The following is a 22,148-nucleotide window of genomic DNA, read 5'->3' on the forward strand; positions in this document are numbered from 1 at the left end:
TATTTGTAACTAAACTGTTAATTAATTATCAACATTATTATTAATTATACTAATTAATTCTTGTCCTATTATGAAACTTAATATCATTAGTAAATTAACTAGTTTATTCATTAGTATAACAAAGAAGATGTAGCGTAATCCTTGTTACGAAACGTAAGTTGCCTATGTTAAAAAAATGACAGGCAATGCTCTCTGACGTATAGAGTCCAAATTTTAGAAGCGTGTCGCAATATGCCATCTCTTATCAACTATTGTTGATAATCCATTGTTGCACTGTTCCATTATGTTTATCAAAGTTTTAATGTATCTCCAGTAGATGCCTGCAGATCATCACTTCAAACTCAAATTATTGATTTTTTCAACAATCTAACATGACGCGTCTTTCTTTGTATTCATTTTACCCTTATTCTCTTGATGAAGCTTGTCTGATGCGTTGCACTTTGTACTATACCATAAATATACGCAACCAAATGGAATGAAAACGAACTTGTGACGATTACATCAAGGGTAAATAGGATAGATCTAGTGTTCTCGTTGCTTGTAAACTGTCATAATGAATTGTGCTATCACATAATTTCTTCTAATCAACACAATTTTTATTTTGCGCAATTGATATTGTTGTTGTTGTTGTTGTTGGATGCACGTCAAAGGACTATTTTTGAGCGTAAGTCAAAATTGATTGCTTGCTTGATTCATGCCATATTGCATATAAAACTATTATTAATTACAAGATCAATGGAAATGCGTACGGCCTTGCACTGATAATAATGGCTAAATTTATTGTTATGTCCCAACATTGTTATTATTTGATATCATGATTATACTTTATATAAAAGTTCGAAACTATATACAAGTTAAATTTATCTGTCAATATTTTGAAGAGATTTCCATGGAAACAATGTTCTTGATTACAACTATTTTCGCTTTGCTAAGAATTGTAACCCCCACTAGGAATTTTTATAAGGACGAAGAACGACTATCTACATTAAGTTAGTTTGAAGAAACTAGTTTAGAAAAAGTTGATACTGAAAACTTCTTATTGAATGCAACTCTTGAAATTCCCTAACCTCTGACAGACACAACATTATATAGTCGTCGGTCGCACACACGTGATTGACGATTAATAATCTCCTTTTATCACGCATAGTTGACCTTCTTCGCATTGTACGGAGATACTGCTATCGCTCGAATAGTTTTTTTAGTTAGTTCTTGTACGTTCAAGTGAGTGGTTTCTATTCTGTGAATGATGGCACATCAAGTCAAGGTAGGAGGTTCATTGTTATCATCGTTATCGACGTGAAATGCATAATTGGTTGCCTAGGTCGGGATCATCGGCGGTTCTGGGTTAGATAACCCTGATCTTCTGAAGAACAGAACGGAGAGGAAGGTGACCACGATTTTCGGAGATCCATCCGATATCTTAGTCGAAGGCGATATCGATGGCATTCCGTGCGTGCTGTTGGCGCGACATGGAAGGAATCACAGCATCATGCCCGGAAACGTCAATTACAGAGCAAACGTTTGGGCTCTGAAAGAAGCAGGTTGCACCCATTTGGTGGTGTCTACCGCTACTGGTTCTTTGCAGGAGGAAGTCAAGCCCGGGGATATCGTTATTCTGGATAATTTCATCGATAGGTAGAGTCGTCAGATTCAAATCGGGGTTGGAAATGTTAGAGTTCGAATTTTGTAGGACTTCGGGAAGGAAGCAAACATTTTACGATGGAGAGAAAAAATCTCCGGCTGGTGTTTGCCATTTACCAATGGAGCCTGCGTTTTGCGCAAGAACTAGGAACATCGTGATCAACGCCGCCGAAGGTCTAGGAATACCTGTTCACAAAACCGGAACAGTAGTTGCAATCGAAGGTCCACGATTCGGCAGTAAAGCGGAGAGCAACATGCACCGGATGTTTGGTGGAACTGTAGTCAACATGACCACTGTCCCAGAAGTAAAACTAACCAATTATTACATCCTATGAACAACAACAACAACACGAACTATTCGAACTATTTCAGGTGGTTCTAGCCAAAGAAGCAGGTCTTTGTTACGCAGCAATCGCCTTGGCTACCGATTACGATTGCTGGAGATCAACGGGAGACAAAGTGTGCGTAACCGATGTCCTGGCAATGTTCAAAAAGAACGTCGACAAAGTAACCAAACTGATTATGGCCGTGGTCATTCGCATCGGACGCGAAAACTGGGATGAAACCATCACCGAATTGAGAGTAAGAATCGATCATCAATCCGTGACGACATAACAATATAACTTTCTAAACTTCCAGAAAACGGTCAAAGACAGCGTCATGTTGCACTGATGCGGATTAAAACGCAATTCATTTACAGAGAAGAAGAAAAAAAAAATAAAACAAATTTTAATAAATATCTTTACAATAACCATAACCGTGTGTTTACTCTCTCGTACTCGTTAATATTTTTTTTTTGTTCATCGAATTTTGAGTCCCGATTCGAAGCAAGGTAATTTAAACGGCCTTAAATTACGTCGCTTCAATATAGTAAATGTTGAGCGTATAAAAAATGACAGTCTTATTATATTTTTTTTTATGCTAGTTTTTGAAGCGCGCGCGATATTTAGAGGTCCTGGCTGGGATTTTTCCTGCGCACGTATTTGTTGAAGTAGTCGGGTCTCCAGCACTTGCAGGAGCCTGGGATCAGGAACCAGTCGTAGTAGAGCCTAACTTGGAAGCAGCCCAGGGAATCGACGCCGTCGCAGTGGATAGGTTTCGATGTTGTCGTCGTTTCGATCGGCGATGCTTGCAAACCCGCTCTTTTATGCAAGTACTGCTGATAGTTCTTTAAAATAAATGAAAATATAAGCTTTGTTTATTTGCGGTTTTTTTAAATTGCTACTTACTTGGAAATCGGATACTGAAGGCGGTTGAGAAGCGGTGACCGGACTGCGAGGACCGTTGTTTTGCTCGGGGTTGCTTAAAACGGTGTCGGGGTAGTAAATTTCAGCTACTAAAAGGGATGACCAGCGCGGGGAGGATAAACAACCTCCATCTAAATAATGGCACCTGGATTGCATGCACCTGGTCACTTCAACAGTTTGCGTGAAGTAACCTTCGTAAGGAATCTGCACCACGTATCTCCAGACGCCTTGATAATTCTTTGCGAAGACTGGCGTCGCGTATTCGACCTTTGCTGGGCAAGGAGTCGGTGGTCCATCGTACCTCGATTGCTGCGGCATGTCATCTCGTCGTTCGATAGGTAGATGGACCGGAGCCGGGGACGCGGATCCAGACTGCTCACCGTTAATGGCCTTGTAAAGCATACAGAAGACACCACCTTGATCGCAGAATTTCCTTCCTTTCCTCTTAGATTCCTCCTCGTCGGTTTCCTCCGACTTCTTGGTTTCAGCGACATCGCGCTTCATGCGATCGTTCGCCTGATACGACGTAATGCTAAACACCCAGAGAGAGAAATTAACATTCTGCAGACGCACCTTCCTTTGTTTACTTACGTGTTCTGCGAAATGAGGTCGTCTTGCAGTTGGGCAACTTTCGGCAAAGTTTCATCCGCTTTGAGAATCGGTAATGTGCGGCTCAAATACTTCAGAGTCATATTCTTAATCAACTCGCTATAAATAGTATAAATGTTATGAACTTGTTTTTTTTAGTTTTTGATTAATTTACAAGGGATACGGCGAGCCCATGACGTTCTGTCCCATCGGATTCCTAGGAATGGAGCCCTTATTCAGATCTCCGCATAAATTGAATGGACTGACGTGCGGCGTTTTGTCCTCATCTTCCTTGCAATCTACAGGTGCATGAGTGTATGGTGGAGGTCTGACCCTTGGTGGTTCCGCATTCGGCGACTCCACGAAGGCGTAGTATCCTTCCGGAGGGTCCTCTGTTTTGGTGGTCGTCGTCTCCAGCGCATTTCCGAAACCAATCACCACTAGCTGTAAATGCAATAAACGTATTCATGAAATTGGGATTGAACAGGTTCTTGTGCTATATGTCTACGCAACCGTCGACGGCACACAAATATAACTTCGCAAATACAGTTAGATCATGTTAACGGGAATCGCCTCGCAGGTCGCTACCGTCTATCTCCATTCCTCCTCCTCTTTCACTCATTCTATATATCTCTCTCTATCTTCAGAGCTCACAAACTCTTTGAAAACCCGATTTGCATACGCGAACATTGAGATGACTCTAATCGGATTCATCGATGAAAGGTGAAAGAGATCCGGAAGTGGGCTAACTTCTTCTGTTCATTCACCTCGCAGCGGCAACCGAAGGACGCACCGGCTGACCTTCGGCTTCGGAATTGGGTCTCACGAATGTGTAGTATCTTCGTGACCCGTTTCACTCATCCATCATCATCTCGCTTCAAAACAAAACCCAACACCATTTCATTACGTAACACACACAAAAACAACTCACACGCAATTACATAATTTCCAATTCTCTTACACATTTTTTTTACAGCACGACCGCGTTTCATCCAAAATACTCGACAAGCTAATTTTCTAAATAAACATGCATTTCTAAAAACGGGTTACAGTGCAACTGAAATAAATCTGTTACCATTTCAAACAAAGAAACTAAGAAACTTAAACATATATAAAATCTTTGATTTATTACCAATTCTAATACTAATTAACCCAACACATTTATTGAATTAATTAAAATTGTAAATATGATTTGAATAACGCATCTTAGCAATAATATGATAATCTATTACGAAACGTAATAATTCATCGACGTAAGAAAATAGCAATTAAATGATTATAGAAAAATTACTAATTAAAAAACAACTAAATAAATAAATCTACGTCAAACTTGCTTTCATAAAATTCAATAATAATAAATAATCAAAAATAAACTATGTACTTGAAAACTCGCGGAAACCGCACATGCACAAAACTTTCAAATAGAAGGAAGCAAATGCAGATTAATGCCTCGAATCTTATCATTACATTATATAAACCTGTTCGAAAATTGTATACAGCTCATTCAGGTGAAATAAAAGCCTTCATAAAAGTAACGCGTTACGTAAATTCCGGTTTATTATTATTTATTAATAATTGAATATGAACATATCGGTACATAATTGTTCAGGAAATGGAGGCACGATAATCGTTAGATTCTTAGAAAATAACTTCTGCAGAAATTAATTAGAAATTCTCTTAATTGCGTATCTTAATCACGTTTTTTTTAAATAAATTGAAACAACTGTTTTCATTATTCATTTACTTTACCCAACCTGTAATAATCTTAAACAAACAAAAAAATACTTATAAAAAATTAGAATTATCTATATCTTTTAATTTCATTATACTAATTAATTGAATCAGCAACTTCGCTTATTAATGTTGAGATTATTTTTTTGCTTTTTCAAAATTTTCATCAACATTTTAAACCTCTTTTTATAAATTTTGTTGAAATTCTTAATTTATTTTTCATTACATTTATAAAAATTAATGATCTAGAAGATAAATCAATTAGTTTATAGAAATTATTCCCTTGTTGATATTTCACTTTACATAAAAGTATAAATTAATTACGATTTTACTAAACTTAAGTCAACGTCAATTATTATTATTCATATTTTGTAGTTAAGACTTCTATAATATGTATTTTTTGTATACCTGTATTTATTATTAATTCAATTGTATAACTGTGGAAATCAGATCATTAATCAATGCTTAAGTCTCTTTTAGTTATTGGATTGTCCAGTTGTTGTTACGTTATTTAAAATTGTATTATATTCAGTGCATCTTGAGTACATTCGATCATGTTATTTTCCATAGCAAACATTATCAAAAAAAAAGAGGTCGTGGGTCACGGTCTTGTTTTTTTTAATTGTTTCGTCATAGATGCTTGTAAGTTAGGAAATACTAAAACTACTCAATCATTAATTAACCAATTCTTAAACTGACTAAACCGATTTTGGTGTGTGTTGCGAAAAAAGCCGATTACTCTCACGTTCTCGCTCGATTTCCGTCTTCAATGTTAAATAACAATATCGTCGTTGCACTTGTGCAATTGGCGTGTGCAGAACGAAATGCGGCGATACTGAACTGCACGTACCAGTTGCGAACTTGATCTTGTTTTGTTGCATTAGATTTAGTGAACGAGCGGCGGAGTCGTCGAGAAGAGTCAAGAGCCTTCGCGAATTGGAATGTCAAACAAGTAAGAGCACGGCTTCGAACGAAATTCTTTTCGCATTTATTTAACAAACAACACTCGTCTATAACTGTAATTCTGGTAAGAGAAGAAGATGAAGAAAATACAAAAAAATAAGTAAGAAACACACGCACGCATCTCGGGAAGAAAGTAACAGTAATCGAGTCGACGCTTTTTTCTTTGCCATCAACGAAATATGAATTGCGCAACTTTCCCAACGCGAAGCGCGGCCAAATTTTAACAGTTACTTCCGTTACTAACGTCATTATTTTTTTTTTTCGTTGTCGTTGTTGATGCGGCGTAGCTAATGGCGAACTAATTTTACCGAGTGCAGAAGGAAGAACCGTTCGATGGTACCATTCGTGCTTTGCATACGCACCTCGAGCTCTTCGCCGTCGCCGCCGCACACTCGTTTTCCGTAGTTTGCTACATTATACCGTGTACTTCTTCAGATGTTCTTAATTGGTTAATTGCGAGAGAGGATTTCTCCTCGTTTCGATTGGAAATGCTCACTCAACCCGTATCTCTTCCGATACCGAGAAGCGCGCATCATCCTCGAAATGGGAAATAGAAAACGCGATGAAACCGAACCAAGTCAAATGGGGAAATTGGGTTCCATTAATAAAAAAAAAAGAAGAAACAAAAAAAACAACAACATTCGACGTAGAAAGCTCTCGTTGCGTAACTCACCCGATGGGTGAAGGGCGGAAGTGCTATTACTCTTACATATTGTTAGTGATCAAAAAAAAAAACTTCAAAACCAACCAAATGCAAGTGTTTTTTTTTATAGCTAACGCAATTACAAAACGAATTACTTCTAAAACAACATCTTATTATTTTCTTTTCACGTTACGTTTACGGATATTTCCACTCTGATTCCGGGAATGATTTTCTAGAAAATAAATTGCCTCATTTCTTTCTCCTCTGTGTTCCGGTTTTTAACTCAGACAATTTTTATTTTATTCGATTTCCATTTGATACGCTCGTAAATATTCTGTAATCGCAGCAGTGAATAAACAAAAAAATATGTATCACGTTTCAAAAATAAGAACAAACATTCCACATATGTTCAGTAATTAATCAATTGAATGAAATGTAATAAAAATAAGTTTTTTATAGTATTTTCTCAAAATTAATTTAAATTTAAGACAAATTGACTAATTTTGTAACTAGTTTCCAAACACAAAGACTAATAAACTAATTGGATACAAAATATTTTATCTAACTAACTCTAATTATCACGTAACAATTTTATTTTTATAACTGTTTTCGAAAACTTCTCATTATTAGCATTTATATTGCTTTAAACTAAATTTGTTGTTACAAGATTATTAAAATAATCAAAAGCTATTATAAATAATTACGTTTACTTTTTTTCGTGCGAGACAAGATGATTGCGACAATTTCACGTTTTATTTAATTTGTTAATGTTCCTTGTTTTTTTTTTGTCATTAGGCAATTTCACGTTATACAATATATTACTTCGTGTAATGAGTGCGAGTAATTGCGAGATGTTACAATAATGAAAAACTCTTAACAGTTGTTTTTCATTCTTCTGTACTCTCACGAAATGAAATTTTAGTAGGATCGGCCCGATCAGAAAGAGACGCGAAGTGCTCATATATTAACTGTAAACTCGTGATGACATAATGCGGAGGAAAGTTTATTGTTTTGTTAAAATAAAACTGTTAAATATTTGCCGAGAAATACAAACATTTTATTAAAGACTCCAATTATATGATTAAAGAGGATGTTTTTTTTTGGAGTTCTGTTAGTCCAGACCGGTATTTTTTAATCTTAGGGTTCAGATTCAACATTCCATTGAATTTTCACTTACCATGTATAATATGAAACGAATAAATAATACTTATATTCAAATTGTTTCGCATATTTGTGAATTATCTATGACTTTGTAATTGTAATATGAAAATTCAGAAAATTTAATATCAACTTGAACTATTATTGAAGTTATTATTATAGCAAAATAATATTAGTGGTCCAAATAATGAATTTCTTTTGTTTAAGCAAGTGAATATTGATATAATTCGTGAATAAATATTAATTAATCAAATATCAATAAATTATGTAAAAGATTTTTTTCAAGCAAATTGTTTTCGTTTATAATATAAAAATTAAAACTAACTATGGAATTTGAATAACTTGATTACTTATTGGCTAATACTTAGAAAAAATGGTATCAAATTCAAGAATTACTATTAAATAATGATGAATTATATTTTTTGTTGTATATAATGTTAATAAGTTTGGTAAATAATAAATGGGAAAATCTTACCAAAAGCACTGTCCAATTCATTTTAATAACAATTAAGAAAATCTAAGTAAATCACAAACGTCTCACTGGTCTATTGAACTTGTTCTCGTAGTTCGTTGTGTTACCTAACGACTAACGTCTTGAGGAAGACTCGGGCGAATGAGTTCTGAGCTTACGGATCGGCGCGAGTCCAGAGAAGACTCGAGGTTCGATGGTAAACAGGTAACGGGACTCGCATATCTTCGCCTGAGTAATCTACTACTGCAACTTGGTTATAGGCCAAAGCGGAGCTATACGCTCGTTATAGAGAAACGCGAACGGAATAAGTGAACTCCTCATTTCCAATTCCCGATCCGGAAGTCGCGATCGTGATGGGCGCTCATGATTTATGTGTCTTTTTCGATTTGCAGTTAGCACGATGATTCCGAGAACGATGCTGAATTTTCAAATAAGACGCTCGATAGCCACGAGCCACCTGAACTCGAGGTCCAGCGTGGAAGCGATCGAGACCAAAGCTACGTACTACCAGGAGCAAATCGATAAATACCAGGATGACGAGAAGCCGAGCAACTGGAACGAGTCGAAACCCTACAACAGCATCCCAGGTCCGAAACCTTGGCCCATCGTTGGTAATATCTGGCGCTTCTTCTACGGCGAATTCAAAGGGAAGAACATGGCCGAAATCAGCAAGCACTTGAGGAATACGTACGGCGATATCGTCGTGCTGAACAAACTGATAGGCATCCCCGATAAGGTGTTCCTGTATAACGCTGAAGACATCGAGAAGATGCACAGAAACGAAGGCCTTTGGCCTCAAAGAGACGCCCTCCATTCAATCTTATATTACAGAACTGTCCTGAGGAAAGATATATTTCAAGATAAACCTGGTTTAACAGCAATGTATTTTATCATATATAAAATTACGTTCAACCAAAACTCACCGATTCATTTCGTAGGCAAGGTCAGGACTGGTTCAAATTTCGCACAGTCGTAAATCCCATTCTGATGCAGCCCAGAACAACGATCAAGTACGTTGGTCAGATGGACACGATCGCTGACGACTTCCTTAGGCAAATTCACAGGCTGTACGAAATAAACCCAGAGATGCCCGAGGATTTTGAATTGCTGATCAACAAGTGGACCTTAGAATCAATCACATTTTTAGCCATTGACAAAAGAATTGGTACTTCTCTTCTTACCATTATTAATTGCGACAAATACTGAAAGATAATACGTTTCAGGATGTCTCGAAGATCATCCGACTGAAGAAATCCAGACTTTCCTAGCCAGCACCGTCGGCGTCTTCAAGCAGATGTATAAGCTGGACGTCCTTCCATCTCTTTGGAAGGTTTACAGCACGAAGGATTGGAAACTTTTCGTCAAACACATGGACTTCATTACCAAGTAACGATAATTAATAACCTAATCTGTCATCAAACAATGTATTGTTTCTTTTTTTTTCAAAGCACTCTACTCAAATACGTGGACGAAGCTTTTCAGTCAGTCAAAGACAACCCTGAAATTAAAGACAAGTTCAACAAGAGTATTTTCGATAAATTCTTAGAGCTGGACAGAAAGGTTGCTATCACCATGGCAATTGATATGATGACTGGCGGAATTGATACAGTAAGTATATTACAATTATATTACAAAATTATCAAAAACTTTCATTAATGGGATTTAAGAATTTTCTGCTTTCATTTAGCCATCAATTATTTTCTTACTGAAAATCCAACAATTCGGTTGTATACAACACATTACAATCAGAAATGTTGTAAAACGAGAATTTTAATTTATAAAATGTATTACAATAAATGTTTATTTTAAAATTCAATTTTAAACAAAAATACAAAATTATTAAATTAAATTTTGTACCGTTTAGATACGATACTTGTAAAAATAATAACAATATAAATTTAGTTATTGTTTGGTTTCAAAGGTTTATTTACAAACAAATAAATTGTATTATGTTTCAGACGAGTAAAACATTTGCCGCGACATTATATTTCCTATCGACGAATCAGGGGCCTCAAACTAAACTGAGGGAGGAACTAAAAATGCTGATGCCCAATAAGAATACGCCCATTACCGCGGAAATCTTGGAGAAAGCCAAATACTTGAAAGCTGCAATCAAAGAAAGCACCCGATTGGCTCCGATTGCTGTTGGAAATATGCGAAAGACGCAGAAGGCTCTGGTATTGTCAGGATACCAAATACCGAAAGGGGTAAAACGATATAAATATTTGTTATTCTTTATTAATTTTCAATTTCAATTTGCAAGGTGGATCTTTTATCCGGGGCCATAGCTCTGCACCACGACGATAAGCAATTCAAGGACAGCAAGAAATACATGCCCGAAAGGTTTCTGCGCACGACCACTTGCGAATATTCGGTGAAGAACACGAATCCATTCGTTTTTCTGCCGTTCGGATTCGGATCGAGATCGTGCGTCGGCAAGAGGTTGGCCAATTTGGAGTTGGAAATTGCTTTGGCGAAGGTAAATTTGTAGAAGAATTATGATGAAGTATTTAATTGTACTAATGGTTGACAGATTGTGAGGAACTATTACTTGGATTGGAAGAGGCCGGAGATGAAGTTCAATACAACGCTGATCTACGGAACAGCGGATCCGTTGAGATATCATTTGAGAGCTGTGGAGGACTAAAACTTTGTTTATTCGTAATTTAAATATATCTATATATAATAATAATACATGTTAAGTTAAATTAAATTGTACTAAAATAATACTGGCTTCATTCCAACTATTTGCCACCCTTGCGCTCCTCCCAAGCCAGCTGCATGGCCCAAACGCTCAGCGGTCTCATGTAACCAATAGATCTGTAATACTTTTCTTCGTACAGAGCCTCCGGCGTTTCGAAGGACATCCCTAAACGGTAAGCCAGAGTGTGGTACATACCCTCGGTGGTCTTGAACGCCTCCTCGACCAAACCCTTCAACGCGAAATCGTATTTGAAACATTTACATCAATCCAAGTACTGTCAAGTCTTACCTCTTGAATCATATTCGCCGCTAAACCGTAAACCACTCCAGTCCAAATCTCTTCACTTTGGATGGTGAACTGATCGACGGTTCCGTTGGTCTTGAATCCATTGACAGCTCCCATATTACCATTTTTAAAAGACATCACATTGTTATTGAATATGGTTTTCAACGCGCTCAGCACGTTCTCCTGTGGGAATACCTCGTATTTGTGGCCGCTGGACCTCAGATACCAGTGCCCGCACAACTGATCCGCCATTATAACATCCTTATTTTTAATATCGAAATTGTAGAATTTTCCGTTCCACAGCTTTTCCTCAAACGATTTCTTTCCCAACTTCAAAATCTTCTCGTAATTCACCTTATCCTCATCCTTGCCTAATATATCAGCCATAACGGACATCGCATACATAGCGGCCAACCACAAACCTCCGCAGTAAGCGCTAAAAATATTATAAATAAATCCGTTGGTGTTAGAATTGGAATGTCAATATACCTTGGACCGGTCATCACCCAAGTATCGTAGGTCTGATCGGGAATACCCATATTCTCTATTAATCCGTCGCCGTCGGTGTCGAATTGCAGCGACTTCTTCATCACAGTGTTCATTGCTAAATACATATCTTCCAGATACTGTTTCTTGTTGATATTCGTAGATACGTTGTAATCCCTAAACACCTGCAGAACAAACTTGGTGTTCAAATCGCGCCACTGACTCACATCGTGCACCGGATAGGCGTTAATCAGCAGAAAAGGTTCTTCGTCTGAAATACTTGCCATTATACACAAATACATTGAGTGATTTATAACGTATAACTAACCCGGATCACCTAGATCGTGCGGAACGCTATCCTTGACTTTACGTTTGCACATGTGGCCGTTGAAAAGTTCTTGAATGTTATCAGAAATCTCCCTGAAAATAGAATCCTTGATATCATATTGGATAGTTTGCTGAAGCATCGGCCAATTCATGCTTAGTGCGTAAGAAGCGTAGAAATGCACGTCGTAAGTGTTGTACATCCTGTATTCGTGTCCTTCCAGATAAGCATATCTTCCATATTCCAATCTTAAAAATGTTATAATTCATTTAAAAAAAAATATGGATTGATTAACTTGCAAGGACATACCTTGGATCGTGCTTGGCTAATTTAGAGGCTTCGGAATCGTCCAAAATGTACCAAGCGCTTCCTCCATCAGACACATAGTATGTTCCATTGAATAAAGCAGCTTTATACCAATCGGGCAGACCTCTAAAACGACAAACTCAAAATCCAATAACGTTACATAATTATTAACTACTAACGCATCACTTAAAATGGGCTCTTGCCATTTATAAATCTCTTGTTCCCAATTCTTATAATTCTTGAAGGCGTACTCTACCATTTTCAGAGTACCATCCATCCCAAAGAACTTGGTATAATACTTGGTATATTTTTGCTTCTTATAAAAGTAAGAAACCACAGACATATCCCATACCAAAGAGAATTCCATCTCCTTAACGTTCTTCGGTTTAACGGTCGTCTGCACTGCAACGCCGACAGCCATTTCACCGAAATAATTGTCGAATTTCTTGTCGGAAACTTTATCGAATTTTCCGTTCTTGTAAAGCTGATTCCATGGACCGGACCCACTGGAATTGGGATTGAAATGGACGCACTTCGAGATGTTCTGATCATCGCGGACCTTCGCTGCTAACGCGTAAGAGCAGCTGGTCTTTTCGATTTGGTGGTAAAGCACAACGCCTTCGGAATCGAAATAGGAGAATGGTTTGGAACTGCAGGCAGCTACAATTTGCAAATTCCTAATAATAAATCTTATTGTTAGAATATTGATAAACGTACCTTTATTATCAATTTTACGGTTTCCTATGCCGTTCTTGAAAGTGAATGTTATGGTTACGTTCAGTTCCTCCTCAGAAACATTATCAATGGTCCACACGAAAACGGCTGCTGGAATTGACGTATCCTAAGAACACGATAAATTTCAATTGGATTAAATCAATAATCTCAATCGTAATTAAATTACGATTTATGAATGGGATTGATACATGATTTCGGCGACAAATTTTAAGGTGCGAGATAATAGCTTATCGCAATAGTTAATCAATCGAATACGCAACCTCAGTTTGATTGTGATATATATGTATGTTTTATCACCTTATAATTGTGTGGAATCACTGGACTGACTTGTCTGCACACCAATTTGATTCCATACTGTGACAGATCATACTCAGTCCATGATCTTGGATACAGCCCTGTATAATTGCATTTTGAACCATCTATCAGCCATTTCCAACTACTCAATCTTTGTGACTTTTTCCTAATCAACATAAAACATTAATCAAATGCAAAATTCTATGTCCATTTTTCTTACTCATAGGTGGATAAGACACTTTGAAAAACTGTATTCTGCTTCTGATCCTTGATTGTAACAATGAACTGATTTGCATCCACTGTTTCATACTCATACAAACCAGGCCTCAGCTGGAACCTACAGAATTCACCCTTGTATCCCCTTCCGATTGTCCCACAGCCAATTCCTCCAATTGGTACACCTAAAAGTAATTGAGTCAGTAAACTTAATACATCAATATTTTCTTTATTAACAATGCACTCACCGTACATTTGCTTTGACCTCTGCATGGATAAAAAATCCATTATCGGTTTTCGCCCTTGCCATTTCAGCTTGATATAATACAGGATATATCTAGAAGAAAAGTTTTAGCTTCTGCATAGCGCATTTAACCTTAAAACTATTTACCGGATGCTGAGGAATATGAGCTGCAGAAACTGCCTGAACGTGGGAATCCTCTCCTGGCACCTATTCTCCGGGAAAACGTTATTCAATTTGAGCTTCAACCCGTATTTGGGGACGGCGTTTACTTCCACCGCATCTACCATTTCGTCTCTCCCAATTTCAGTGCTGCTGTTGTAATGTTCACACTCTAATATCTAATATGACATAGTCATAGTAAATAGTCCAATGTTTTAAGTGTGAAAGCAAACCGCGATAAGGGGACCCGATAAATTGGCTAATTTTTATGCTACTGCTTGCTTATCACTCGTATCCACGCTTTATTATTATTGTACAGCGATTTTTTTTTTATGTATTTTCCTATTAAATTGCAGAACATGTGAATAATACTGATAGTTTCTTTCAACGTAGAGCGCATGGAAATGCAACAACAAGCGACCCAAGGCTAATATCGTTATTAATCGTGCTTAAATAATGCATTGCAATTATTACAACATCATCTATAAATAAATTTTCAAAAAAAAACGATCAAAGATCGAGCGCAGCTGTAATTGTTCAGTGGAATTTAAACTCTTACTCATACCTTTGTCATTATCATTAATTAATTTTCACCTCATTAATTACACTTTAAACAATTATAATTAATTAAGCTATATATATTTCAATACACATCTCAAAGTTGTAAAAAGAGATTAATGTTACTATTAGATAATCCACTTTTTGGAGGTCTACCTAAAAATTTAAGATTATCTAACCAGACAATATTATCGCGAACAATCATTGAAAAATTTATGAAAAAATGTAAAAAAAATAATAACAATTAGCTATTATTTATTTTACAGATATAAATTTCAAATATTTTGTTTTAAATCTGGACTATCTTGGAAGATGCAACTTTGTAAAGTTGTATCATTCAAAATATAATAAATAATCATAATAGAAATAATTGTAATAAGTGAACATATATAGCAAATAAGTAAATGTATAGGCAACCAAATATACCTAGATTCTGTGTATATTCCAATAAATCAATGAAGAAATCTAATTAGATGAATAAGCAAAGTTGATTTTTGCTTTTTAATACCTAAACTTATTATAGTCAGTAATTCGTTTTTCTTTTTCCTTTTTAAAGTTTCTTTATTGAAAATTATGTGTAATTAAAAGTTGTTTCATTGAATCTCTTATGTGATGGATTGTTGAATCATCCGAGGAAATTCATAATAACTAAATGTAGAAGTGCATGGGCAAACATGAAGTCAGCAAAGCCTCTCTCTGCACTCAAATCTTTGAACTGCTTCCTGTTCTCTGGATTGCATTGGATACGTAAACAAACTACAAGAAAAAAACAACAATTAAATGATTGAAAGTTTTTGAAGAGTGAGTATTTACCAGCCAGGATGAAACTGCTGACTGTGCTCAAGAAACCGCTGAGGAACGAATTGAATGGAAATGTGCCCACTAGTAAACAATAAATGAACTGGATGATGCCTGTGAGTAGGATGTAAAACAGGTATGCATCGATTATCTTCAGCTCCCTCGACGTCTTCGTGTTGTATTCCTTGTAGAATTTCGATATTACCGTCCCTACGTTAGCCATTTCGTTCAAGACTTTATTTTACACAAAAACAACGAATCCAAACCAAAATCCAACTGGAGGACGTCACTTTTGACAACCGGCTTCCAATTGATGCGTTGACAAAGCACTGCTACCAATGACCAAAGATTATAAAGAAAATCACCAAAGACTTTGACAACAATTTTATGCAACTTCTTATACAATTAAGTCTTCAACGTCTGCATAAGGTTATTCTCTGTGTTTACCTTTTTGATTGATCAAAAAAGAAGTACCTTTGAAAGATCAAAAAAGAAGTACCTTTGAAAGATCAAAAAATGTAATACTTTCTCGTTAGTTTCTAATACGATTCACTATTGGAATTACTTATTAGTTACTTCATACAAACATTTTCAGTCTGAAGTTTTTATTTATAGAATCATCTGTGTTGTTTATATACAAGCAAGTAAGTAAAATTCTTTTAATAATTGATTATAATGGTTGTACGTTTTATACTAGGATGCCTAGCTGTTGTTGTGTCCATGGATGCAAAACTAATAAATACGATAATGTACGGATGAGGATATTTCCATCAGTTGATTCTCCATTATTTGAGCAATGGAAAATGGCTACAATGAATCCTTCACTGTTAAATATGGACAATCAGAAAATAAGAAAAAAAATGAAGGTGTGTAACCTTCATTTTTCTGAAAAGTATAGGTTGAAACCTGTATTCCTCAAATATGATTTTCCAAAGTTGACAGAGAATATTATTAAAGTAGAAGTGTTGCCTGAAAATAAGAATGTTGATCACATCAATAGAATTATTTGCAACAATATAACTTTCAATGATGATACTGATATTAATATGGATCACTCATACTGTACTAAAGTGGCTGAAAATAATGATTTTCAAATAAATTCGCATGTGGTACAACAAATGAGTGTTGATGAGAAGTCTGCTGTAAATGATATAAATGAACAGCAAAACCAGAGTATTAGCACAAAATTACATAGCTGTTTTACAGAGGCTGAAAATAATGATTCAGAAATAATGAGGAATTCCCATGAAGAAGATGTGACACCAAAAATGATTGTTGATGCAAAGGCTTTGGAAAATGTACGTAGAAGGACGAAATTGCTGAATAGACAATATTATTTAGAAAAACTGGTTAAGAAATATAAAGCAGAATGCAAGGAATTTTCAAATTTTAAAAACATGAACGGAAGCGTTCAAAATTTCTTTAGAAGCCAATTGCGCAATGCCGGAAAGAGAAGTCGTGGAGAAAATTATACTTTAGAAGATAAAGTTTTGGCTCTCAGTATTTACAAGCACAGTACATCGTGTTATAAATTCTTATCACGTATTTTTACGTTACCATCATTAACTACAGTCATGAACTTTAATAAACAAATTAAAATTGAGACTGGATTAAATGTTTAATGAGAATATATTTGTTAGTTTATATTTTGTATTTATTATTTTTATAAATTTGTATATTATTTGTTACTGTATATTGAAATATACTGAATAACTATTATGAATTGATACTTGATATACAGTGATTGGAAAGATTTCAACCCATTCAATTAACTAATCAATGGTATTATACTGTACAATTTATACACTTAAGTATAGAATAACTATTTAATTATCACTGACACCAACTGTAAGATATTTCATAGTTGGCAACAAATGGTACAAACAGTTGTATTTTCCATGTCAGCTGATGTTATGATATACTTTTGAAAATACTTTTATTTAAGTATTGTGAGAAGGATCAATGTTACCTGGGTTAAATATTATACCAAAGTATCTTGAGTATCATTCTTATTGGATTACACTGTATTGAACATGATGAAGAGGAAAAGGTCCTACAATTTTGAGCAATCCGAAAACAATTTGCTGATTGATCTTTGCTTGGATCACAAAGATGTAATTGAAAATACTGAAACAAGTGATGTAGCAGTGTTGAGGCAGCAGAGTGAAACATGGATAAAGATCATGAACATTTTCAATGAGAGAAGTGGGAAACATCCAAGAACTGTGGAAGGTATTGTTGCAATTGAAGATATATAATTCATATTTGTTTATTATAAATCCAGCACTCCAGACTAAACACGAAGATAACAAGGAATACTACAAACAGTATGCTGAACATGAACAGAAATTACTTGCAATTTTCAATAATTCTTCCCTTGAGCCAGTGGTGGACAGTGACATGCAATTTAAACAATTAGGTATGTTACAAACACATAAATGTGTGTTTAATAAATTATTTAATTTTTAGTTGTTGAAACAACCCATGATGAGAATGAGCATAGTGATATATCAGTGGTATTTATTACAATAATTAATTTATTAAGTACATCTTTTATGTTTTTCAGGAAATTACTCCTAAGGCACTGGTAAACTCTTTTATGGATAATAAAGACAATACAACAGAAACTGACGAGGAATCTTCCAATCCAGAGGTATTTTTTTGTAGATGTATTACATTTTCTTTATAACATTGTGTGTTTTGTAGAATGTTTCATCTAACAAACCAGGCAAGTCTTGCAATGTTCCTGAGCAGAACGGAGATGGACAAGCGCGCTTGTCCGATTTGGCTGATCGAAAGAGCGAGTTGGTTGCGCTGCAAATAGAGATTATGAAGCAGGAATTGCAGTCAAAGGAGAACGACGAGAAACGCAAACGAGAATTGCACAAATACGATCTTCTTCTCGTGCAGCAGCGAATAGAGAACGAGAAGAACGACGCGCGGCGGAGGAGCGAGCTTCATGGATTCCAGTTGGAGAAAGAGAAACTCGAATTGTTATTATTTTAAAATTAATATATACTCTGAATTTTATTTATTATAATATATTTGCGTTTAAATTAAAATATATCACATTCAATTATCATAACTATAAAAATAATCTATGTCAAAATGATGGTGTAATGGGATGCCAGCCAAATGGGACAAAATGGGAGAAGGATGTCTTTGATTCATATGTCGTATATGTTTCTGAAAAAAAGGAATATAGTGACATGGTATTAAAGCATTCGGGAAATGACTTAATAAAAGTTAAATCTACTTAAAATATAAAAAATACTTGGATAAAATATTTTACATACACTTTTCGACAAATTCTAGTCGATTTCCAACATGCAAGTGCTGTAAAATAAATACAATAAAAATGATTAATTATCTGGAGTCATTGGATTTGCACGTTTTGTCCCCTTACTATTCACATGACAAACCTCTACGTCGATTCCTAAATTTAATAAGTACTTCATCCAGACGGACTGATTCGACGCAATTCTATCGCCATGACCCTTCACTTCCACAAATTTGCACTGCAACAAAGCAAAAAGTTCGAATGGATCTAATCAAAATCCGAACGCGAGTTGTTACTACCTTGCCGGTATCGCGTGTCCAGACGAAGAGATCAGGCATACCGCTTCGATGCTCCTTGAACGAAATCGCCAATCTACCGCAAATCATCGACAATGCTTTCCTGCCTAAGCAGACCATCGCATCGAAAATTATCTCCGTGTTGCTGAGTATCTCCAACGAACATAATCCAGTGTAATGGTTGGAATGCAATTTCAAATGTTCGTACATAAACTCTGTCAACTGATTGAACGTCCAATTTTCAGCGATGTCTTGCAGCCGTTTATCGATGGCCGATTTTCGATTCGTGTAGAAGTCCGGAGTGAAGAAATCCAATGGGAGCGTCTGAATTTCGCTGACAAATGTTTGCGGTACATTGATTTCGTATATGATGTCCCAAAAGAGTATGATGTAAATGGTCACCATTAGCGATCCCTCGCAGTGAATCGCTCTGTATCCTTGCGAAGCATAATGATTTATGGTAAACTCTTCAACGCTTCCAACCACCGTAGCATCTTCAGTCTCATACGAATAAATAGCTTTATGTCCCGGACCGAAACTGAAAAATCAATTTACAAATATGTTTTCTTTTAATTATATATATATAACTGTAAACCTACTTCGAAACAGCTGTTCCAAAAATTTGTATTGAGGGAATTTTGGGAGACTTCGATGGCAGCAGCTGAGCTAAACGCGTGCAAAGTGCTTCGCTTGCGCGGTTTTTCTTCCTTTTGATTAACGCATTGGCCTTAATCCACAAATCTTCGATTTGAATGTCATTGATATAAGTACAATTCAATCCCTCCAGTAAATATTGAGCAGCCTAGAATTAGGGTGAATATGAATAAGCGGTTAAATTGAATAGTTAAAAAATGGTTACCTTATCAATATCTATAAAATGTTTGGTATAAATTGTTGCGATCTGGCCGTACCAATTGCCACGTTTGTGATGGCAGTATTTATTCTGATCAAGCAACGACTTTAAAATCGGTAAGATAATATCATGTTCCTTGGGAAAATCTGAGCAAAACCTAGACAGTAGAGCTATGTATATATAACCAGAATTAAATCTGTCTAAAAAGTTATTGCGTGCTTCAGTTTTTACGATTTCTTGGAAATTGCTATAAACCAATTTTCCAATCTCCAATAAGATTTCAACCTTACTTTTCTTCTTCTCGCTATATTTTTCATAATCTTGATAATACTCCCATGCAGATGAATACCTTGACAAATAAAAAAAAACATAAATATTTCAAATTATAACATTCCTTATAACATTCACTTACATAGCAAATGATTCCTTATCAAATATTTTTTCAGCATGAACAGTGTAGGACGGAAGAATGATGTCCGCGTTGTTAATTTTATCCATAAACTGTTGCAACTTAAAAGTACTGTTCAAATCTTTATTTGTAAACGAGTATAGGAGATGTAGTCTAAACAAGACCGTGTGAAATCCATGCGTGAGCTGAATACAAGGTCCTATCTTTTCCCTTAAAATACTCGATTGGTCACTAGTTAACGTCGTCTGAGATTTACAGTAGTTAAGTATTGACCAAATTAATTGATTTTTCGTCATCCTCTTCATGTGCTTAATTTTAAAATCCTTGTGCATAGTTTTAAGATCCTCAACTGTCAATAAATCTAACAGCGTATAGAAATTTTCAGTTGTGTAATCTTAAATAAAGCAAATAAGAATCATATTTTTTTTTAGATATATTGAACCATAATATTACCTGTCGTTACAATACCCTTCTCTGATAATGTGGTTATCATGTAACATGTAGTTTTATCCTGAGGCATTTTGATATCGTTTAAAAATTTCAATATGTTTTGCCATTTTGATTGCCGTGTAAATAGTTTGTAACAGAAAAACTGATAATCATCAGGCAATGAAAAAAAAACATGCAGTAATTGAATCTCCCCGTTATAAAGCAGATTGTATAAATAAAAATGTTCAATTACATATAGCATAATTTTCTGCAAATAGGATTTTTTTGAAGAGTCGTATAGTAAAGTTTGAAATTTATCCACAAATTCTGACTTGAATTCCAAAGCTTCATCACATTTCTCAGTTTTCATCAATCTGTTTTTGTAGTCTTCATTCTTCTGCATGCTATCAATATATTCTGACACACACACTATATCATCATTCTCATTACCAGTATCTGATGTTGTCTCATTATTCCCAACATCATCATTTGGCTCTTCTTTTATTGAGGTTATTACATCAGGACCTTCGAATTCTAATTCACTTGTTTCATGCTGCTTACAATTAATCTCCTCATTTGATTCCACATCTTGCTTAACTTTTTTCGGTGGAGTAGTGCTCAAACTAGTTGTGGCATTTCTCTTCACATTAGTATCATTGTTTAATGAAGACACATAATTTGAAAAGTTGAAATTATCCATGTTTTTAGATATAACTTTTGGCACTGACCTCTCAAACTGCACTTTCTCAAATTGTTTCAAATTTTTGGTCTTGTTTACTGCCAGGCACTTAACATCTTCATTTGTTTTCTTTTCAATTTTGCATTTCAGTTCATTTGCTAATAATCTCTGTTCGCTGTTTTGAACCTGCGTATTCTTTTGTTTACGTTTGACCGATTTTGGCGCCCTTACATCAGCTGTTGGAGGGGACAACTTTGATACATTGAAGAAATCAGATATTTTTTTCTGAACATGTGTCTTTTCCCTCCCTTGCATTACTTTATATAAACAAAGATTGTTTTACCAGTCTGACTGTTTCTCAGGGATACCAAAGACGCTAGTGATTTACTGCCTGAAATGAACAAGTTTTCATCAAGAATAGTCTGGTACAGAACACTTTGATTTTTTTTAGCGAAATGGAATGTTAGAACGAATGATCTTTAACATATTAAACACCTTACCCGATTAATTGAGTATTATTACCAAGAAATAACCACTTTCATTGCAATTAATCTGATGTTCTCCGTTTCCTGTTGCCGCCCAAATAACAAATGAACAATGGCTTGCAATGACTGCATCAATAGGTATTTATGCAACTAGTTATGCTTGG

The 22,148-nt window shown here is 35.5% G+C and overlaps 7 protein-coding genes across 14 annotated transcripts; 3 read left to right on the forward strand and 4 right to left on the reverse strand.

Moving 5' to 3' along the window:
- Positions 1-348: 348 nt before the first annotated feature.
- On the forward strand, positions 349-11,108 carry LOC108557273 (S-methyl-5'-thioadenosine phosphorylase). 6 transcript variants are annotated; one of them, XM_017913716.1, is made up of 8 exons: positions 387-507; positions 8,836-9,325; positions 9,382-9,608; positions 9,667-9,829; positions 9,892-10,051; positions 10,402-10,650; positions 10,707-10,922; positions 10,977-11,108. In XM_017913716.1, exons 2-8 carry the CDS (start codon positions 8,844-8,846, stop codon positions 11,088-11,090), a joined length of 1,611 nt encoding a protein of 536 aa, XP_017769205.1. In that variant the 5' UTR covers positions 387-507; positions 8,836-8,843; the 3' UTR covers positions 11,091-11,108. The 6 variants fall into 6 exon arrangements, with proteins under 6 accessions (XP_017769208.1, XP_017769205.1, XP_017769207.1 ...); XM_017913715.1 differs by lacking the exon at positions 387-507 and adding an exon at positions 522-664; XM_017913717.1 differs by lacking the exon at positions 387-507 and adding an exon at positions 6,000-6,159.
- Positions 2,376-4,441, reverse strand: LOC108557245. The gene is made up of 6 exons (XM_017913686.1): positions 4,408-4,441; positions 4,244-4,332; positions 3,652-3,920; positions 3,480-3,596; positions 2,871-3,420; positions 2,376-2,809 (listed from the first exon to the last, which is right to left on the reverse strand). The coding sequence occupies exons 1-6, from the start codon at positions 4,439-4,441 to the stop codon at positions 2,588-2,590; spliced, it is 1,281 nt and encodes a 426-aa protein (XP_017769175.1). The 3' UTR covers positions 2,376-2,587.
- Positions 11,109-11,119: 11 nt separating the features above from the next.
- Positions 11,120-14,634, reverse strand: LOC108557272 (non-lysosomal glucosylceramidase). The gene is made up of 11 exons (XM_017913713.1): positions 14,186-14,634; positions 14,043-14,131; positions 13,799-13,979; positions 13,582-13,744; positions 13,267-13,390; positions 12,729-13,209; positions 12,553-12,675; positions 12,247-12,491; positions 11,922-12,189; positions 11,436-11,868; positions 11,120-11,376 (listed from the first exon to the last, which is right to left on the reverse strand). Exons 1-11 carry the CDS (start codon positions 14,323-14,325, stop codon positions 11,188-11,190), a joined length of 2,436 nt encoding a protein of 811 aa, XP_017769202.1. The 5' UTR covers positions 14,326-14,634; the 3' UTR covers positions 11,120-11,187.
- A 677-nt stretch (positions 14,635-15,311) lies between these two features.
- On the reverse strand, positions 15,312-15,888 carry LOC108557289 (dolichyl-diphosphooligosaccharide--protein glycosyltransferase subunit DAD1). Its single transcript, XM_017913741.1, has 2 exons — positions 15,569-15,888; positions 15,312-15,511 (listed from the first exon to the last, which is right to left on the reverse strand). The coding sequence occupies exons 1-2, from the start codon at positions 15,774-15,776 to the stop codon at positions 15,381-15,383; spliced, it is 339 nt and encodes a 112-aa protein (XP_017769230.1). The 5' UTR covers positions 15,777-15,888; the 3' UTR covers positions 15,312-15,380.
- A 159-nt stretch (positions 15,889-16,047) lies between these two features.
- On the forward strand, positions 16,048-17,175 carry LOC108557287. Its single transcript, XM_017913736.1, has 2 exons — positions 16,048-16,197; positions 16,251-17,175. The coding sequence occupies exon 2, from the start codon at positions 16,252-16,254 to the stop codon at positions 17,173-17,175; it is 924 nt and encodes a 307-aa protein (XP_017769225.1). The 5' UTR covers positions 16,048-16,197; position 16,251.
- Positions 17,176-17,436: 261 nt separating this feature from the next.
- On the forward strand, positions 17,437-18,580 carry LOC108557288. Of its 3 annotated transcripts, none has more exons than XM_017913738.1 (5): positions 17,437-17,785; positions 17,838-17,972; positions 18,023-18,066; positions 18,120-18,206; positions 18,260-18,580. In XM_017913738.1, the coding sequence occupies exons 1-5, from the start codon at positions 17,587-17,589 to the stop codon at positions 18,557-18,559; spliced, it is 765 nt and encodes a 254-aa protein (XP_017769227.1). In that variant the 5' UTR covers positions 17,437-17,586; the 3' UTR covers positions 18,560-18,580. The 3 variants fall into 3 exon arrangements, with proteins under 3 accessions (XP_017769227.1, XP_017769226.1, XP_017769228.1); XM_017913737.1 differs by having other exon boundaries at positions 17,438-17,785; positions 18,023-18,069; XM_017913739.1 differs by having other exon boundaries at positions 17,665-17,785; positions 17,846-17,972; positions 18,023-18,069.
- Positions 18,581-18,895: 315 nt separating this feature from the next.
- On the reverse strand, positions 18,896-22,127 carry LOC108557284 (fanconi-associated nuclease 1-like). Its single transcript, XM_017913735.1, has 7 exons — positions 22,000-22,127; positions 20,845-21,890; positions 20,395-20,785; positions 19,989-20,331; positions 19,729-19,931; positions 19,133-19,667; positions 18,896-19,071 (listed from the first exon to the last, which is right to left on the reverse strand). Exons 2-7 carry the CDS (start codon positions 21,812-21,814, stop codon positions 18,916-18,918), a joined length of 2,598 nt encoding a protein of 865 aa, XP_017769224.1. The 5' UTR covers positions 21,815-21,890; positions 22,000-22,127; the 3' UTR covers positions 18,896-18,915.
- Positions 22,128-22,148: the final 21 nt, after the last annotated feature.

The sequence above is a fragment of the Nicrophorus vespilloides genome, unplaced genomic scaffold (assembly GCF_001412225.1).
Source record: "Nicrophorus vespilloides isolate i.1.1-1 unplaced genomic scaffold, Nicve_v1.0, whole genome shotgun sequence".
NCBI classification, from domain to species: Eukaryota; Metazoa; Arthropoda; class Insecta; order Coleoptera; family Silphidae; genus Nicrophorus; species Nicrophorus vespilloides.

Bases quoted from the DNA above. Each gene is read 5' to 3' on its own strand.
- LOC108557245 (XM_017913686.1), bottom strand. From the start codon at position 4,441: ATGTGTAAGAGAATTGGAAATTATGTAATTGCGT. The intron at 4,333-4,407 runs GTGAGTTGTTTT...ATGATGGATGAG, and splicing joins TGGAAATTATGTAATTGCGT to TGAAACGGGTCACGAAGATA. The intron at 2,810-2,870 runs GTAAGTAGCAAT...TTTATTTTAAAG, and splicing joins CTTCAGTATCCGATTTCCAA to AACTATCAGCAGTACTTGCA.
- LOC108557273 (XM_017913716.1), top strand. From the start codon at position 8,844: ATGATTCCGAGAACGATGCTGAATTTTCAAATAAGACGCTCGATAGCC. The intron at 9,609-9,666 runs GTACTTCTCTTC...AATACGTTTCAG, and splicing joins AGCCATTGACAAAAGAATTG to GATGTCTCGAAGATCATCCG. The intron at 9,830-9,891 runs GTAACGATAATT...TTTTTTTCAAAG, and splicing joins CACATGGACTTCATTACCAA to CACTCTACTCAAATACGTGG.
- LOC108557272 (XM_017913713.1), bottom strand. From the start codon at position 14,325: ATGGTAGATGCGGTGGAAGTAAACGCCGTCCCCAAATACGGGTTGAAG. The intron at 13,210-13,266 runs GTACGTTTATCA...TGCAAATTGTAG, and splicing joins CCGTAAAATTGATAATAAAG to CTGCCTGCAGTTCCAAACCA. The intron at 12,492-12,552 runs GTATGTCCTTGC...AACATTTTTAAG, and splicing joins TTAGCCAAGCACGATCCAAG to ATTGGAATATGGAAGATATG.
- LOC108557289 (XM_017913741.1), bottom strand. From the start codon at position 15,776: ATGGCTAACGTAGGGACGGTAATATCGAAATTCTACAAGGAATACAAC. The intron at 15,512-15,568 runs GTAAATACTCAC...TTTTTCTTGTAG, and splicing joins CAGCAGTTTCATCCTGGCTG to TTTGTTTACGTATCCAATGC.
- LOC108557287 (XM_017913736.1), top strand. From the start codon at position 16,252: ATGCCTAGCTGTTGTTGTGTCCATGGATGCAAAACTAATAAATACGAT.
- LOC108557288 (XM_017913737.1), top strand. From the start codon at position 17,587: ATGATGAAGAGGAAAAGGTCCTACAATTTTGAGCAATCCGAAAACAAT. The intron at 17,786-17,837 runs GTATTGTTGCAA...TTATAAATCCAG, and splicing joins ACATCCAAGAACTGTGGAAG to CACTCCAGACTAAACACGAA. The intron at 17,973-18,022 runs GTATGTTACAAA...TTTAATTTTTAG, and splicing joins CATGCAATTTAAACAATTAG to TTGTTGAAACAACCCATGAT.
- LOC108557284 (XM_017913735.1), bottom strand. From the start codon at position 21,814: ATGCAAGGGAGGGAAAAGACACATGTTCAGAAAAAAATATCTGATTTC. The intron at 19,668-19,728 runs GTAGGTTTACAG...TTGATTTTTCAG, and splicing joins TTTGGAACAGCTGTTTCGAA to TTTCGGTCCGGGACATAAAG. The intron at 19,072-19,132 runs GTAGTAACAACT...GCTTTGTTGCAG, and splicing joins GGACACGCGATACCGGCAAG to TGCAAATTTGTGGAAGTGAA.